Source organism: Biomphalaria glabrata, chromosome 13, assembly GCF_947242115.1.
Source record: "Biomphalaria glabrata chromosome 13, xgBioGlab47.1, whole genome shotgun sequence".
NCBI lineage: Eukaryota > Metazoa > Mollusca > Gastropoda > Planorbidae > Biomphalaria > Biomphalaria glabrata.
In genome coordinates, this window is record NC_074723.1 from 5200040 (window position 1) to 5218354 (window position 18315).

The 18315-nt window shown below is 34.9% G+C and overlaps 1 protein-coding gene across 5 annotated transcripts; it reads right to left on the bottom strand.

The window, feature by feature from the left end:
* Positions 1-1762: 1762 nt before the first annotated feature.
* LOC106075068 (protein Spindly-like) lies at positions 1763-17804 on the bottom strand. Of its 5 annotated transcripts, none has more exons than XM_056009020.1 (11): positions 17756-17804; positions 11530-11611; positions 11245-11427; positions 10568-10762; positions 9755-9904; positions 8483-8578; positions 7496-7606; positions 6363-6503; positions 4843-4940; positions 4247-4431; positions 1763-2266 (listed from the first exon to the last, which is right to left on the bottom strand). In XM_056009020.1, the coding sequence occupies exons 2-11, from the start codon at positions 11578-11580 to the stop codon at positions 1947-1949; spliced, it is 1530 nt and encodes a 509-aa protein (XP_055864995.1). In that variant the 5' UTR covers positions 11581-11611; positions 17756-17804; the 3' UTR covers positions 1763-1946. The 5 variants fall into 5 exon arrangements, with proteins under 5 accessions (XP_055864995.1, XP_055864994.1, XP_055864993.1 ...); XM_056009019.1 differs by lacking the exon at positions 17756-17804 and adding an exon at positions 14865-14923; XM_056009018.1 differs by lacking the exon at positions 17756-17804 and adding an exon at positions 14460-14645.
* Positions 17805-18315: the final 511 nt, after the last annotated feature.

Genomic DNA, 18315 nt, shown 5'->3' on the forward strand with positions numbered 1-18315 from the left:
TCTTGGTCTAGTTACTCATCAATCCACATTTGAGTACAGTCTGGATCCGTGGTGAAATGAAATGACACATTATGAAACAATAACTGAAGTGTTAATTAGTTGATACTGTGTAATAATCACTGTAATGTCTCCCTACAAATAGCGGTATCCAATATTGTAGAATTAATTTAAACAAGATCAAATTGAAGCTGAAATTCCTTTTCATATTTTTAGTAACTGATGTGGAAATATCCACTTGCCTGGAGATTGTTCTAACCTGCTTTATATTATTCCTGACAAGCACTTGTACACTTTTTCACTCCTGAGCTACTTTTCTAGTAAGAGCTAGACGATTTCTCTGTAGTAGTGATGTCACTGTTTTCACAACATTCATACATTTTTTAGGCCAAGCCTCCTGCAGTTGCCAGTCCAAAGCACATACCACTAATAGTGTCACAATATTCCCACAAGAATGGACAGGTCAATAAAGACAACACCCCAGTCCAAAGCACATACCACTAATAGTGTCACAATATTCCCACAAGAATGGACAGGTCAATAAAGACAACACCCCAGTCCCAAGCACATACCACTAATAGTGTCACAATATTCCCACAAGAATGGACAGGTCAATAAAGACAACACCCCAGTCCCAAGCACATACCACTAATAGTGTCACAATATTCACACAAGAATGGACAGGTCAATAAAGACAACACCCCAGTCCCAAGCACATACCACTAATAGTGTCACAATATTCCCACAAGAATGGACAGGTCAATAAAGACAACACCCCAGTCCCAAGCACATACCACTAATAGTGTCACAATATTCACACAAGAGTGGACAGGTCAGTAAAGGCAACACTAAATAGATCACTAAGCAGTGATATTTCTGAAACATGGATAACAACAGAAGCAACAACAACAAAAGTACAGACCATCAACAGATGCCTGAGGAATATCCTAAAAATTCACTCGTATGACAAAGTAGAAAACACCAAACTTTGGGAAATGAGTGGGCAGAAAAATATATTGCAGATCTTAGAGAGGAAGTGGAGATGGATTGGTCATACCCTTAGAAAAGATACCAACAACAGAGCTAGGCAGGCCTTTGAGTGGAACCCCCAGGGAACAAGACGTAGAGGTAGACCAAAAAGAACATGGCGACAGTGTACTAGAAGAAGCCGAGAGGACCAGAAGGAGCTGGTAAGCCATCAAAAAACTAGCAAGAGACCGTGGAGAATAGCGTGTTTTTGCTGAGGCCCTATGTTCCACGAGGAACTCAAAGGAATGATGATGATGAAGCAGTGATATAGCCCAAGGTTAAAAATACAGACCAAATTTCAATAAGACTGTTGTTGACAACTAAGCAGCTAAACTAGTAAACAACACTAGCATGAGTTCATTCCAGAGAGAAAGCAAAAAGCCAGTGATAGTATCTTAAAAAAATTACAGATCAAACAGAAGATAATTACGGTATGTTCTATGTGTATCCATGTATCTAGTAGTGCATATTAATAAGAGAATTGAACTCAGCTAAGCCATTGCATTTCTGACTGATCCAGGCAACCTGCTGCATATTATAAATGCCCTAGGGAAGAAAGATCCCTTATACACTACAGTATCTACAAATGAAAAGGGATAAGTAAATAATTTGTATGGTGCTATATATTATTGTAATTCTATTGTTACTTGGTACTTTGCAAGTTAGTTCAATATATTTTGTTTTAAATTTACATACAACAAAAATCAAAACTACCATCTGATCTACAGACTACTTGGATCTAATCTTGAAAATGACTGGGAAAGAAGCTAAAAATAATGTTCCCGTTTAGGGACACTGACAATTTCAGCTGTGCTACAATCACAAATAAATCAAAACATTTTGGGCTTTATCGTCTGTTTTAATAATATATTCATTGCAAAAAACCAAACATTTAATAAATAAAATATTCGATCAATCATTTATTGCTGTTTGCATTCAGATGGCGCCTCCACTTCTTGATAAGTAACAGTCTTAAATTTCACATTCGGTTGTGTGTGGGGCAAACTGGGATTGATGGGAGCACAAGAAAGAGAACTCTTGTTTACATCAGGAAAACTTTTCCCAGGTTCATGGTCTTTTACATTTTCTTTGTTTTCTCCCTTACAAAGGTCAATGTCTTTCAAGATTCCAGTTTTCTGAAAGTTACTCCCCATGTTGTCCATACTGTTACATATACTCAGCATTTTGGGTTCCTCTTGAATAATTTTCACTTTGTCCAAAGAAGGAGGGTTAAACAATTCTGTAAAGAAAAAACAAACAAACACCTTTTAGACATAGCTCATATGTTTCTGAAGGCGAGGTGGCTGAGTGGTAAAGCGCTTGGATTCCGAACTGGGATTTTTAATTTTGGGATGTTTTGGGTGGCTCTGTGTCCACCTGATAGTTGGGGAAAAGTAAAGGTGGTTGGTTGTTGCGTGTAGTGTAACATTGTTTATTTTCTGCATGTGTCCAGCGTGTCAGAAGGTCATGTCCAGTGTGTGTGTTCATAGTACTTTAACAATTTTATGTGAGATGTGTTTGTGCTCGTTCACTGTTTATTGTAGCCTAATGATATTGGTATTCTTGTAGAGTTATTTCATTACATTGTGCTGGCAACATGACACCCTCATTAAATGTGGGCCACAGAAACAGATGACCCTTACATTATTTGTCTCATAGATTGCTAGGCTTCCGAAGATGGCTTCCGAATTGGTTCGCCCTGGGTTTTAATCCTGGTGAAGACTGGGATTTTTAATTTTGGGATGTTTAGGGTGCCTCTTGAGTGCACCTAATATTAGTTGGTTGTTGTGCTGGCCACATAACACCCTCATTAACTGTCATCCACAGAAACAGATGACCTTTACATTATCTGTCCCATAGATTGCTAGGGGAACTTCATATCTTTCTAAGACAATAAGGGTTAGTCCATTCAAGAGCTAGCATGTTAAGCTTTCAACTCTAGGCAAAGAATCAACAAAGCTACTTTTACTGTCCCCAACTGATGACTTAGAATTGTTTTTACTCAGTTTTTATTTGTAGTTTTAAACTTGAAATTGAATTGAAACCTGGTGCCTTCACAAAGGCTTGAACACATGACTGGCTTAACCATTAAACCTAAAAATGTACATACATCAGCTATAGCAAGATTTTGTGAAAAAATTAAAGAACTTAAATAGTTCCTACGAGGGATTTAAACTCAAGCTAGAAGAAATCCAAATACGAGAAAATGATAGCAAAGAATGTTTGGTTATAAAAGTGTAAGTAACAGCTAACCCAAACCCAACCATCATATGAAGGCAGCACATAATTTTAGGAATTTCTTTTCACTAGACTACCATGCTTCGACCATGTTACACAAGTGATCAGACCCCACGATATTTTATTAGCTTCAAAATGTTAGCTTTGGTAGACATATACAACATATAGTCTGTTGCTGGACCGATAAAATTTGAATTATCATTGACCAAGTCGGTTCTAATCTAAAAATATGCCTCAAGTTAAGGGTTGGTGAGTCCAGGAAGTTGAAAAATATAATGCTGAAGTTCATTTTCAATAAAATTCAACAACAGCATAAAATTAAGTTTACATTAACAAAAGTTAATAGTAAATACGAGAGATGTAAAAAAACATAATAAGACCAGCAGCAATGTATGGTAGTGAGACCTGGACACTGACTAAGACATCTGAAAATTTACTTAATACTTGGAAAGGAAAATTCTTAGGAAAATCTATGGTGCCATACAGGATGAAACAGGGTGGAGGACACGCACTAACCATGAGATATATCAATTGTATGAAGACCCACCAATAGTGACGGAAATAAAAAAGAACAGACTACGTTGGGCAGGTCACCTTGAAAGAATGTCAGATAACAGAGGAGTGAAAATCGTACACAGGCAAAAAACAAACGGCAGGCGACCCAAAGGCAGACCCCGAATGCGATGGATTGATGATGTAGAAGCAGATCTAAAGCAGTTTGGGGTCAGGGCATGGAGACGAAAGGCCCAGGAGAAATCTGAATGGAAGGATGTGTTAAAGCAGGCCAGAGCCCTCCATGGGCTGTAGCGCCACTGGGATGGATGGATGGACGAGAGATGTAAAATAATTTTACATAAAGAAATTAACTGCACAATGAGACTAACCATACCGACTACCAATACTCTCAGACTAATATAAATCAAAGTAACAAAAACATTTGGAAAAAATGAAACAGAACCGCTCTCAGTTGCTTGTATCTCACCTGGTTCATGTTTCCTCTGCAGTTCCTGCAAGCTGACATTTAAATGAGCATTCATTGACTTCAATTTATCTCTCTCATGGACCAGACTTGTCTTCTCCATTTTGACCTCAGCTATAAGCAATTCACTTCTCCTCAGCTGTAAGTCTTTTTGTTGGAGCTCCTGAAGTTTTAAGTCCAATTCTTTCCTACAGATGGAGATAAGTCGATAAAATTGTTTAAAAAATAAAAATAAGATCATTATATAAATGTGAAAGTGAAATACTCCAGAATATGAAGCAAGATGAGATAAGCATTCTTTTTTTACATACTCAAAGATGGAGTTGGATTCCAATTTTTCATTTTAAGACCCAGTAGCAGGTGATTAGACATAATTTAGCTAGACTTAAGTTGTTGTTTTTTCCCTGCTGTTAGCATTTAGATACCATTCTCATGCATGAAATGCACTGGACTCTTACATGAATTTTTTATAATGGTCTTTGGTCACACCCCAAAATGAATCTACCAAAAAGGTGATATTGCAAAGTGTATTCAATGAATTATTGTCCTGAATGATGTCTTGATATACAACTTATTGCAAAGTGTATTCAGTGACTTACTTATTGTCCTGAATGATGTCTTGTAAATACTTGATATACAACTTGTCACTGTCACTTGTACTGTCCAATGAAGGCAACCGAAACTCTCTTGGTTCATGCTGAGCACAAACAGGAAATAGTTAATAAAAAGTAACACAAAGTATTTGAATAAAAAGTCTAAGTAAAATAATATCTCATTTAGACAGTTTTGTCCCTATATTCTAGTTGAGAGAGCTACATTCTGAACATTCTGGACTTAATTGCTGGTGGAGATTACTGCACCCAGCTGAGATTTAAATCGAGAATGGAGCCATGTCTAAGACCTTAAAGTCACTGCAATGGCCACAAATTACTCCACAATATGATTTGCTTAAAATGATATTCATTAATGAACTCTTAACTTGATCTAAACAATAGCCTGTACTTTAGGTTTTATTCGGAGTGAAGGCCTTATCTGTTGAGATCAGATGTCATATTTAATTCTAGTCTTTATTTTTATTATGCCAATATTGTCGCTATATAAAACCTAAACTGAAATACACAAAACAAAATGAATCTTCCTTTTTATGTGTCAACTTCCTTAACCCTAAACTAGCATATCTTAACATGAGTCATTCAAGTAAACAATTTTATTTGTAACAGATCAATTGAAAAAAAAAACTTAAAAAAAAAAACACAATAAATAAATAATTTCTTGGATACCATCACATGAGATGATATTAAAAAAAGAAGATAGAAAATGATTCTGTGTACTTACTTGTAGAGGTATTAAAAAAAGAAGATAGAAAATGATTCTGTGTACTTACTTGTAGAGGTATTAAAAAAAGAAGATAGAAAATGATTCTGTGTACTTACTTGTAGAGATATTAAAAAAAGAAGATAGAAAATGATTCTGTGTACTTACTTGTAGAGATATTAAAAAAAGAAATTAGAAAATGATTCTGTGTACTTACTTGTAGAGATATTAAAAAAAGAAATTAGAAAATGATTCTGTGTACTTACTTGTAGAGATATTAAAAAAAGAAGATAGAAAATGATTCTGTGTACTTACTTGTAGAGATATTAAAAAAAGAAATTAGAAAATGATTCTGTGTACTTACTTGTAGAGATATTAAAAAAAGAAGATAGAAAATGATTCTGTGTACTTACTTGTAGAGATATTAAAAAAAGAAGATAGAAAATGATTCTGTGTACTTACTTGTAGAGATATTAAAAAAAGAAGATAGAAAATGATTCTGTGTACTTACTTGTAGAGATATTAAAAAAAGAAGATAGAAAATGATTCTGTGTACTTACTTGTAGAGATATTAAAAAAAGAAGATAGAAAATGATTCTGTGTACTTACTTGTAGAGATATTAAAAAAAGAAGATAGAAAATGATTCTGTGTACTTACTTGTAGAGATATTAAAAAAAGAAGATAGAAAATGATTCTGTGTACTTACTTGTAGAGATATTAAAAAAAGAAGATAGAAAATGATTCTGTGTACTTACTTGTAGAGATATTAAAAAAAGAAGATAGAAAATGATTCTGTGTACTTACTCGCACTAGTTCTTTCTTCTGCAATGTTTCTGTCAACTGAATAATCTTTCGTTTACTTTCTGCTAGTTCTGCCATGAAACCTTTGACACTGTCCTCAGAGTACCCAGTGCTGGCTGTTTGCCTTAATAAAAGAATTTGTTGCTAGAAAGAAAGAAATATTTGTGAAACAAATTGGAAGCATTGAAGAGGAATTATTTTCTTGTAAGAAACTAACTTTCAAAACTCAGTGTTAAATAGTGTTGCAATGAGTTATATTAGCATTTAACCTTTAGGACCTTTTCTGTTTTATTTCAAAGTATAGCAAAGCAAAAAAAAAAAAAAGTTCATTTAATTATTACAGTATAAGCAGTCATTTAATGTATTAATTTGTTACATTACATGTATCTACCTTGTTACTTTATTAAGCTATGTTATTTAATGTGTTATATGCAGCCACTCTATTATACTATTGATAGTTATACCACTTTTTCATAAGTCTTTATCAATGTTAGATATTTTAGTACTGACACATGGCACAGGTACACAGATGTAAGTGTACTGACTGTTAAGCTCAATGTTATAAAGATCTAAATATACAGACACAGGGATCTGGTATTTTGATCCAGTATTTGTAAAAAAAAAAAGAAATTAAATATATTCGCTAGAAGAGAAATATGACAAAATTGAGCTTCATTCTTTGAAAGTACAGAGGTGCATTGGCAGAGTGATAAAGCCCTTAACTTCCAAACCAGGGATCCTGGGATTTTTTATTTCGGGATCTCTGGGCGCCTCTGAGTCCACCCAGCTCTAATGGGTACCTGACATTAGTTAGGGAAAAGTAAAGGTGGTTGGCCATTGTGCTAGCCACATGACACCCTCATAAACTGTAGGCCACAAAAACACCTTTACATCATCTTCCCTACAGACCACAAGGTCTGAAAGGGGAACTTTTTGAGAGTACCAGTATATAAAGTTGTACTTTGCTTAACACCATCTCATGCTTGGAGTTTATCAAATCATTACATTTTACCAGTTCACAAAACATAATATTTCTTTGAGCCACAATTCCAGGACATAGAATATAACTGATAAAACATGTACATCGTGATGAGTAACTGGGTCAAATAATGCTTTGCAGGGGTGGGGACACTTACTTTTAGCCTTTTGTTCTCTTTTTGTTCCTTAGTCAGTTGCTCTTCCAATTTTTTCAAAAAGGACTCAAGTTTGACAATTTTGGTCTCAGCTATAACTCTTCTATCATCTACCTGGTCGGAGGATCAGATCAATGTTAAATTAACATCAGAAACATCCTACTTATTTTAACAACATAAACTTCATAGTTGTAGAAACTTCATTATTATCAAAGCTTTGGAAACTTAATTTATCTTAAGTGTAAAGGGTTGTGACTGAGCGTCGCATGAGGTTTGTGGGACATGTCCACAGACAGAAAGAATTTCATATGACATGGAGGCCAATACAAGGAAAGCGCAAAAGGGATATTCTCATACAACTTAGCGCCACACTTTCATAGAGGAACACAAAGCAGATCTTTGTGGCAACAGCTTGCTGCTCAATGCGCCAAACGGCGCAGGAGGATCTAAGTCTAAGTGTGTATATAGAGAATGTGATTTAGTGTGAAGGTTTAAATCTTTATTTGATATTGTAAAAGACTCAAGTAGTTTTGCACACACACAAGGGGAAGAATACGCTTGCTAAGAACAGCTTAGAAGAGAAGGCTAAAGAAACAAATACTGAGGAAACTGAATATTCATAGCCTTGATGTACACCATGGCTAAAAAATACAGACCACATTTGAAGGCTGTATTGTTGGCAAATATGTGATCCAAAATTGTCTGATTAGACTATATACAGACTACATTTGAAGGCTGTATTGTTGGCAAATATGTGATCCAAAATTGTCTGATTAGACTATAACAAATTTAAAGTTTTAAATATACGTGCAGGGTAAAATCTTTGAAAATGTCATCACTTGGTCATCACATGTTCTGTATTACGTGTCGGTGTAGAAATTCTGCACTACCCCATGGTACAGCGTGTAGCATAAAGGCAGTAGTTTGAAACAAATTCATGTCATAAATATTTTCACTTTAAGCATTCTAAAGAAGTTAGTTATAAAATACCTCAGAAAATAAAGAGTTCCCTTTCTTATTGGTGCCAACTTGCAGCACATCAGCTTCCAATTTGGATTTTAGTTCCATGTTTTCATCTCGTAAGTGCTAAAAAAAAAATATAATTTTCCATTAAACAAGGTTGGACTGTATTAGTTGTTCGTCACATAGTGAGGCAGAAACAGAAATTACCAAAACTTGTATACCCTATAAAAAATCTTTTAGATAAAATGGTATTGTGTTTTTTAAAATATTAACACAAACATCATTTATACCCTATTAAAATAATCTTCCATATAAAATGGTATTGTGTTTTTTTTTTAAATATTAACACAAACATCATGCTTGGCTACAATGAAATAGTTGGTTTATGTTATTTGGAATTCATTTTTTTGTTCAACCTTCAATGATATGCCAGCAAGAACAGTTCTCACATCAATTTAATTTTGGCCAGTCAATTCTAGATGCCTTTCGCATTTGTTCTACCTAAGGAACAGTTTGATAGGGACACACCTTTCCACAATTTGGTCATCATCCCTTACATACACTATCTTTTTCTCATTAGTTACAGGGTCACTTTGCATTGAAATAGCTGGTACATGTTTATTGTTTTGAACTAAAACTTTTTTTTTCTTTTTCTTTTTTTGGGTTTGGGGGGGGGGGGGGGGGGGGGGGGAATTCTTTAATGGAACAGTTCACAAAAGAAGATTTACTTACCTAAGCTTTGGTCTCTTGAATTCTAGTAGCCCTTAAGAATTAAATACCTATGCTTTGTTCCTCCTTAGGAAGGTTTGACATGAGTAAATAATATGTTTTTCATTTTAAGGTATTTTCTAAGAAGGCCGAACTTAATGAGTACTTGAACTCTTTCTGTCCGTAATTATTTTTCTCGTTCCAATAGTAATATTAGTTCTGCTCATTTGTATTTCACTATCCTGTTATGAATAAACTTCAAAAACTATTTTGTTTGTAGAAAATGTTAAATTTGGTATTGAATTATAGGAGTTAAGAGTTTTTGGCACATCGGCACAACTTAGGGGAATGCATGCTCTTTATACATAACAAAAATTTAAGTTTATGAATCCAAAAACCAATTTAGTTTAATGGGAGTCAAATCAACGTTAGCATCGTCAATTGGGTGAGAAAGAGTTAAAAAATAAATAAACTTTTTTCTATTCAGGTATCAACTGAATCAACTTACTTCATTAATATTACACTGAGAGGTATATACTCAATCATATTATTCACTAATATTACATAGAGAGGTAAACTAAATCAACTTACTTCATTAATATTACACTGAGAGGTAAACTGATTCTCTAAACAGTCAATCTCTTCTTCTTTCTCTTTCAACTCTTGACGCAGCCCATTTAGCTCATTAATATTTTGTTGATGCTCTAATGCAGCTTCCACTAACTTTTCTTTCAAGGACATCTGTAAGTTTGAAGAAACAAAAAAGAATGAGCAATTAAGTGTTGAGAGGTGAAGTGGCCAGAAGGTTGTACCCCAATATGTCCATGTGATGAGGGCCAGTTGGGTTGATTCATGAAAAAAGTGGTTTGCAAGGGTTGTCAGCTGTACACTTAACTCGTTCTCTCCGTAATAATTTATCCACGTTTCGAAGGATTTCTTAACACTATTTCACTAACCTGTTATGATTAAGCTTCAATAGCTTTGTCGTTTGTTATCAGAAAATGTTTTATTTGATTAAGAATTAAAGGGGAATGCATGCTCTTTTTATACAACACAAAATAAAGTTTACAAAATTAAACTTGTTAAATTAAAGTTAAATTTGATGAGGTCAAATCAACAATGGTATCGTCAATTAGGAGAGAAAGAGTTAAGGTGGTGAGCTTATGTCCTTTTGATATGTTGAAAGGGAAAGGTTTTTAATAAAACTTTTGCCAGCCTTTCATGTGAAAGTGATGATAATTGTAAATATGTCTCCATAAATATTTACTTTATTGTTAAAGTCTTTCATTGAAGGAAGGAAAGAGGAGAGATGTAGTTTGTTTTCGTAATAAGACCACAAGAATATTAGTTAAATGTATACAACTAGCAGCCATCATATCCTAAAATAAGCTACAAAATGTAAACCTTTTCTTCTTCCAGGAGGCACAGCTTAGAGTGTAGCTCATGAATGATCTCATCATCTTGTCCTGACGCAGCAGGCGCACAAGAAGAGGCAGTCTCTAAGAACTGCTTCAGCTTCTTTTCTAGATTCCTTTTTTCTTCCACAGCAAGTCTCTCCGACGCTTGAGCTTCTTCCAGGCAATGTTGCAGATCTGTAATCTGTTATAGGCATAGCAATAAATATACACAGGTCAATAATGATCATCACACATTTCAAATGGGGCAGAGTGGTAAACTGCTTGGGTTTCAAACCAAAAGATCTCAAGTTTGAATCCCAGTGAAAACTATGATTTTGAACTTTTGGATTTTGAGAACACCCCTAAAACTACCAACTCTAATGGGTACCTGACATAAGTAAGGGAAGTAATGTGTTGCTTGAATCAGCCAGGAAAGCCAATGAATTAGCAAAGTTTAATCTCTAATTAACCCTTAAAATGCATGTGGTATTTTAGCCTCTAAACATCAGAATTGTGTATGCACTCATTGTAAAACAGTTCAGCACTTTAAGGGTTAACATACTTAAGGAGATTAAAACCTGAATACACATAAGACTTTTTTTTATCTTTTTTATTTGGACACCTGTAATTTCTAAGATAAGATAAGTTAAGATAAGAAGGAAAATCAGATATTATTTCCCTTACCTTCTGTCTATTTATTCCATCAAATTTAGCGATCTCGTCATTTTTCCAATTCTGTTTTCCAGCTCTTTTAATGTATTCATCCAATTCAGTTTTCAATTCTGTGTTCTCTTCCTCCAAGTGCTGAAGATTTCTTGTTAGGATCTCTATGTTTTGATTAGCTTTATAAAGGTCCTGCTTTTTGAGCTGAAAGAAAAGATTTTAGGAATAAATTATTGTAACTCAATCATTCATATCAGAAAGTCATGTCTAAATGTCAAAGATTTAGTAACCATTATTAGGATTTACCTCTAATTCCTCAAGTAGAATGTTATCATCATTTATTAGAGATGACTCCATTTCTCCAATGTGATGAAACTTCTATGCAAAACTAGAATACAAATAAAAAAAGCAATTTAAACAAAGACTGTCTATTATTATTTTTAAAAGAAAGAGCTCAATTTGAAATTGTTACATTCTTTAGAGAAACTCCATTGCTCAAACTTCCTGCAAGATTATAAAGGTGATAGGAAGGGAAGTCTTACCATGGATCATCTAATCAAAGAGAATGCAGTAATGCCTAACAAAAAAAAAATTTTGAAGTTATTTTGAAATAAATTTTTATTCATATTTACTACAAGTCAACCAAGAGTCTAATTATTACGGTCATGATGGAATAGGTACATGTCAATTAGATAAACATCTGGACCAGATTAAAGGATGATAAGCATAAAATATTAGTGATGGTGCAAACAAGGCTACATAAGTGTAAAATTACAAGGGGAAAGTAAAAAGGGTCATTTCATTGTTCAAGTGGCTAATTACAAGGATATCTAGTGCAAGTTATTTTTTTTAAAGTTGTATTTTTCCCACATATATACTATTCCCATGCTTTAGATAAACAATCAAACTCTGATTAAACCCAAACTTGTGCCGAGCAGTATTCGAAAATTATTGGAGTATAACAGTATATTATTATTAACAATATGTTACAAGATCATCTGTCGTCACTGAGAAGCACAAAGAAGTCCAATTCCTAAAGCCCTGGTTGTGATTGTGTATGTGTTTCGTGTGTGAATGTTGTTTGTATTTGCATCTCTATATTGGTATTGTTACAGTATTTAAGTTGAGGTGGTCAATTGTAGTCAAACTAAATTTCCATTTGTTTGGACCAATAAAAATTATCTTTTATCTTATTATCCTGTGAACCCATTGTCTGTAAATCCATTTGCCATAAGCTAATTGGTAGTGAGCCAGTTGTCTGTGAACCGTTTGTTGGGTAAACCAATTGGTAAACTATTTGTCACATATCTAGATTCTAATATATATACTTTATTAAATCTACATTATAGCCATTTCATCATTTTCATGTGTCAGTCTAGTCATGCATGTTAATACTTAAACTCCGACAAGTCGTTGGTTTTCCTCGCTGATTCAGGTAACCCATTCCATTCTCTAATGGCACAAGGGGAAGAAGGAGCACTTGTACGAATTAGTTTTAACATATCTTTTTTGACACTGTGACTACTGACATTTAATTTGAAGTCTATTAAACTTACTTTAGTCTATACTACTATAGATTATGTCTATATATATTATAAGAGTTTGAGTTTTGGCACATCGGCACAATTTAGGCCATGTCGTACCCATAATCCTTCAGGGATTACTCTCCCTTCATATCACCAGAGCTAAATTCCATACAGTTAAATCATTAAAAGCAAGGTCTATTCACAGTTAAAATAGTAAAGTTAGTAAAAATTTAATAATTTGGTAAAAATCTTTTGTAAATATTATATGTTCACAATTTCACAAATCAAATTTTCGTAGACAACCATGCAGGACAAGACACATGGAATCGACTCTCAAACCCTCGATGAAAAAGTCATGGAAAGATATCTCTTTTATTTCTGCAAGACGGACTAGTGTTACCCCACATAACTTTGGCGACTCAGAGAAAAAAAAGAGGGGGGGGGGGGGGAAACAAGTAATCTTCTCTGTAAATATAATTCTCTACCTCGCCCAACCACCCACCCCATTTGGACAACTGTGTTTTTCAGGAAGTGTTCACCTGTCACTAAATTAGTAAATAACAGCCAACGGCGTATTCTACGCCACGGGTTGGCTCGTAACTATAATATAGATCTAGATTATAATTATATATATAGATCTAGATCTAATATGTATGTATGGCTCCTTTTGTCTCGAAAGGCAATGGATGCACCCAAATGAGTCACTGGTTTTGGCTTAATCTTGAGACGGGGCAGAATCTGGTGTGGCTAATCAAGCCAATTCTAGAACGGCAGACTTTGACACAATTCGTAAATGTGTATGCCTCTGATTTAGGGCTAGCAGACAGGGCAGCTTTCTTTTTATCCCTCTTGATTAAAGCCGCTTCAATTCTTTTGTTCTCAGCAAGGGTTGTCCCAGCACGCACAGTCTGTCTCCATGCACTCCGGTCTTTGGCTATGTTTTCCCACAAACTTTCGCTGATGCCTGAGGCTCTCATGTCTCGCTTGCAGACATCTCTATATGTTAGTCTTGGGCGGCCCTTGGGTCTGACTCCTTCCACAAGCTCAGCATATAAGATATCTTTCGGGATTCTGCCATCTGGCATGCGGGTGACATGTCCGAGCCAGCGTAATCTTCTTTGTGTCAGGAGAGCATACATGCTATTCATATTGGCCAATCTTAAAACTTCCTGATTGGAGACATGGTCCCTCCAAGAGATGCCCATTATGCGTCTCAGGCAGCGCAAGTGGAAACTATTCAATCTGTGCTCTTGGTACATGTATGTCGACCAGCTTTCACTGCCATAAAGGAGAGTGCTCTAGAGATCTAGATCTAATATAATAATTATGTAAATATATAATAAGATTTTATTTATATACTGTACAATATATGTAAGATTCATAATTCATGTATAATTATAATTATATTAAATTGTATTAATAATATTTAAATATAAATCAACTTATCAAGACTTAGATTCTAGATCTAGTGACAGTCTTCACTTGTGTGACTTAGGACTTAGTGATAGTGATTAAGTTAACTTTGATTATAATTATGAGGTACACATTAATTATAAAGATTTAATTTAAATAATAAATAATTATTAATAACTTTATTTTACTTTTTAACCTGGACCTGGGCCGCGGACGGCCTTATGATGCCTTACTTATGCCTTATCACTCTCACTCAGCCCAGCCTTATTTATGATTAATATGAAATACAGACGTTACATAAAAAAAGATGATTACGTCCAGCGTGTGTTCCTAGATAGTAGATATCTAGATCAATCTAGTCTTGTTTCTATAGACATTTAATCTTTATAGTTATAGATCTAGATCTATTATTTGTTCAGTTAACCATAATAACTTTTCGAAAAAAATATTGTTGCCGCCTAGCCAGATAGTTGCTATTTTGTTTTCAATGTAGGTAAATACAAAACTATAATTGCATCCATTTTATAACGAAACAATAGATTTGGCTTTCCTCCCCCCCCCCCCCCCCTCCCCCATAAGTGGTTCACAAACAACTGGTTCAATGATATTTCGTTCCCCACAAAATTAAATGGCTCAACCAAGAAAAATGGTTCCCGTCTATCATCTAGAAGAATATAAATTATGAACTATATCATAATATACCTGCTCTAGATCTAGATCTGTTTCTAATAGCAAAAAGGTACCATTGGGTCTTTTGATCATGAAAATGACGTGTGACCCGCCCCCCCCCCTCCCCTGTAGGTGGAGTGTGACAAAACTCGAGTCTGCATGTAGATCTGTTAGGCCTAAATCTAGACTCTTATATATTGTTATAATCATGCCATGCACACCGCCAGGCGCCATCCAAGCAGAAGGTGCGCACTATTAGAGACTAGATTGAGAAAGATGTTGACATGAAAAAGAAGGAAGTGCCGCCCAAATCTAGAGAGCTAAAGATGCTTATTCTCAAGGCCCAAGGCAGACCATGGAACTATAGTTCCTTAGGCAGATGTTTTATGTATGTGTCATGTCCCCATGTAAATAAAAAATAAACATGTATATCGTAGAGTTGCCTCCCTTCAATTGTTACACTATCATTACAAAAAGGCATTTCAACACAAATAGATTCCAATAAGCTACTTTTTTTTTACAAGTTATAGACTCTAGCTACGACTGTTTAATGAAAGTAATAGATCTTCTTATCTTATCTTATATAATACAGACGTTACATAAAAAAAGAAGATGATTACGTCCTACGCGTCATGCATTTAGTTATGCATATTAACCACATTAGACGTAATCATCATCTTTTTTGAAGTAACGTCTGTATCATATAAGATAAGATGACCTAAATTCTGCAAAGTCACTGGTTTTTCTGGCTGGCTCAGGCAACCCATTCCATGCTCTGATAATGCTAGGGATAAAAGAGCATTTGTACAAATTAGTCCTAGTTTATGGAACGAGAAATGTGCCTTTATCTTTCTGTCTTTCTGAGTATTTTATTAAATTTTGTTTTTGTATCTGAAGATTATGGTTCAGTATTGTATGTATAATTGCTACTCAATTTCATTAGCCCCAGTGCTTCTCAAACTTACACATATATGCACATAGAGACCTAGTTATAACACATTTGTACGCTTTTATTTTTCTTTATTATTTTTGTATTCTGAAGTGTGAAAATCACCCAACTTCATGCGAGGCAAATGAACAGTGTTTCTCAAAAGTTCTTTCAAGTAATTTTTGCTAATATGTGGGAAAGAAATAAACCCAGTTTTAGGTATGAAGACATCTATTGCTTTGAAACTAATTGAAGCAAAAGAAAATGTCAAAGTACATGATGTCAAGCAGAATGAAGTTCCACGAGAGTTGATGCAGAAAAATCTAGTAACAACTTCTGCATCAGGTTTTCAATTGCATGAAGATGATAAACTAGTACGTGGTCAGAGCAATCGAGTCCAGATGAGGATATGGTTATGAAACTTCATAGCGCAACAGAAACGTTTCCCGGAAGTGATCAGAAGATAAAAGAAATTCGTCGCAGAACTGAATCTGATGTTGAACTGAAGTTATTGATCAATTATGTCAGAAAAGGATGGCCAAAATGCATGAAGCAGTAAAAGGTGCACTAGTCATTAAAGGACAGTATTCATGAAGAGAATGGAATATTGTTTTATGAGAACAGAATTATAATTCCTCCAAGTGTGAGAAATGAAATTCTCGACAAGTTGCTCACAGATCATTTTGGCCTTGAGAAAACCAGATTGAAGGCAAGACATAGTCGTCACATAGTGTGTTTTGGACAGGATTGTCCAAGGATATTTTTTTCGACAATAACGAAATGCTCAACATGTCCAACGTTCAAAAGAAATAATGTGAAGGAAAAATTGTTACCTCATGCTGTAGGCCTACCATACAGACCTTGGGAAAAGGTTGCAACAGATTTGTTTGAATGGCGAAACAATGACTACTTGCTAGTTGTTATTTCTCAAATATCCTGAAATAAAACAACAGGAGAACAAAGAGTATAGAAATACTCCGGTAAGCGAATTGCTGTATTCACCACCACAACTGCTGATGAGTCGAAGACTCAGTGACATCTTTCCAACTGATCCCAAACTATTGAAACCATCGGTAGCTGAAAATGCAGAGACATTACTCAAAGAACGACAGATGAGAAGCAAAGGGAAATACTATGCTCATGCAAGATTACCTAAAAATTACTTTGTCGGAGAGAAAGTGAGAGTTCGTATAGGACAAACATGGAAGAAAGCAGTTGTCGTTAAAAAAAAACATTCATCACCCAGATTTTACATCATAAAGACAAACGATGAAAAAACCTACAGACAAAATCAACCCTTTTAAAACAAGAGTTTCAAAGAAGACATCTCTGGGTACTAAGATACCGATGAAGACAACGAACAGCAAACTGTTAGAACAAACGAAACAGACAGTTATAGACCAACGTCTAGTGAGCTTATTGTGCCAGTCAAGACACAAGCGTTTTTCTGCGTTCTGAGATTAATAAATTCTTTTTCTGGCGTCTACGAAGCATTTTTCTTCCCATGTCAATGTTAAAGTATAACGGAGAGGGACGTTCTGATAAGGAATTATTTACTTGGAATCTGAATGCACTATTCATCCTAGTTAAAGAAAAAAGTTGCTAAAAGTAAGTCTAATAAAGAATGAGGCAGCATTGGCCAAAATTTTTATGCTAAGGATATTCGAGGTAGATATAACACACGTTGGTCTTAAGATAATCTTCGTAGTAAGTAAGAAGCCTTGCCGGGAACTTTAAACACTGACGAGAATTCTGACCATTCTGACCATTCAAGAAGACTCAAGCAAGCGGAGAAGTTTTGAAATGTTATCTTCAAAAAGTTTTGAATCGATATTGTCGCGAAAAAGGTAGACATTTTAAGATGTCCTTAACAGAAGAAGATACGAAGTCTTTAACATACAATATTTAAACTTTTTAACATTGATAATAATGTCACTTTGCTGGGTTAATATTCAGATGTTACTTGATAACTACAATATAAATACAAGATTCTTACCCTGCCAGCTACCATCCCCCGTCGTCCTGTGGGAGGTTTGGAATAGGAAGTAGATTATCTTCAACTCTGAAGAAACACCCGAAACATGTTAAAAACAAACAACATTTTACATAACAAAGCTCCTTTTAGCGTAGGCTGTGAATGACGATAGATTATATTAAATATAATTCGATCAACAATGAGATTGTGGGGTAAATTTCATTCAATTTATTAGAGGCCCCCGTAAGGGGAAAAGCCGCTATTTCTTTTGCTATTATGTAGCTGATTAACTTTTTAAATGACAATGGCTTAATAAGGGATCAGGGTTTGTATGCCTAATTCTTCATATGATTCGAAAGGTTGAAAGTTACTATTCTAGCTGATTTATAGAATTATTCAGGGGCGTAGCTATGAATTTTCCATTATTTGGGGGCCCGGGGGGTTGATCTCTTTGGGAGCACTACATTTTGCGTAATATTTAATGTAAAAAAACACTCATTTGCCCCCCCCCTTTCAAGTGGGTGCCCGGGAGAATTGTCGAATCCCCCCACACACACCATAGCTACGCCACTGGGAGTAGG

Bases quoted from the DNA above. Each gene is read 5' to 3' on its own strand.
- LOC106075068 (XM_056009020.1), bottom strand. From the start codon at position 11,580: ATGGAGTCATCTCTAATAAATGATGATAACATTCTACTTGAGGAATTA. The intron at 9,905-10,567 runs GTTTACATTTTG...TCAAACTTACAG, and splicing joins GCCTCCTGGAAGAAGAAAAG to ATGTCCTTGAAAGAAAAGTT. The intron at 2,267-4,246 runs GTGAGATACAAG...TTTTCTTTACAG, and splicing joins GCAGAGGAAACATGAACCAG to AATTGTTTAACCCTCCTTCT.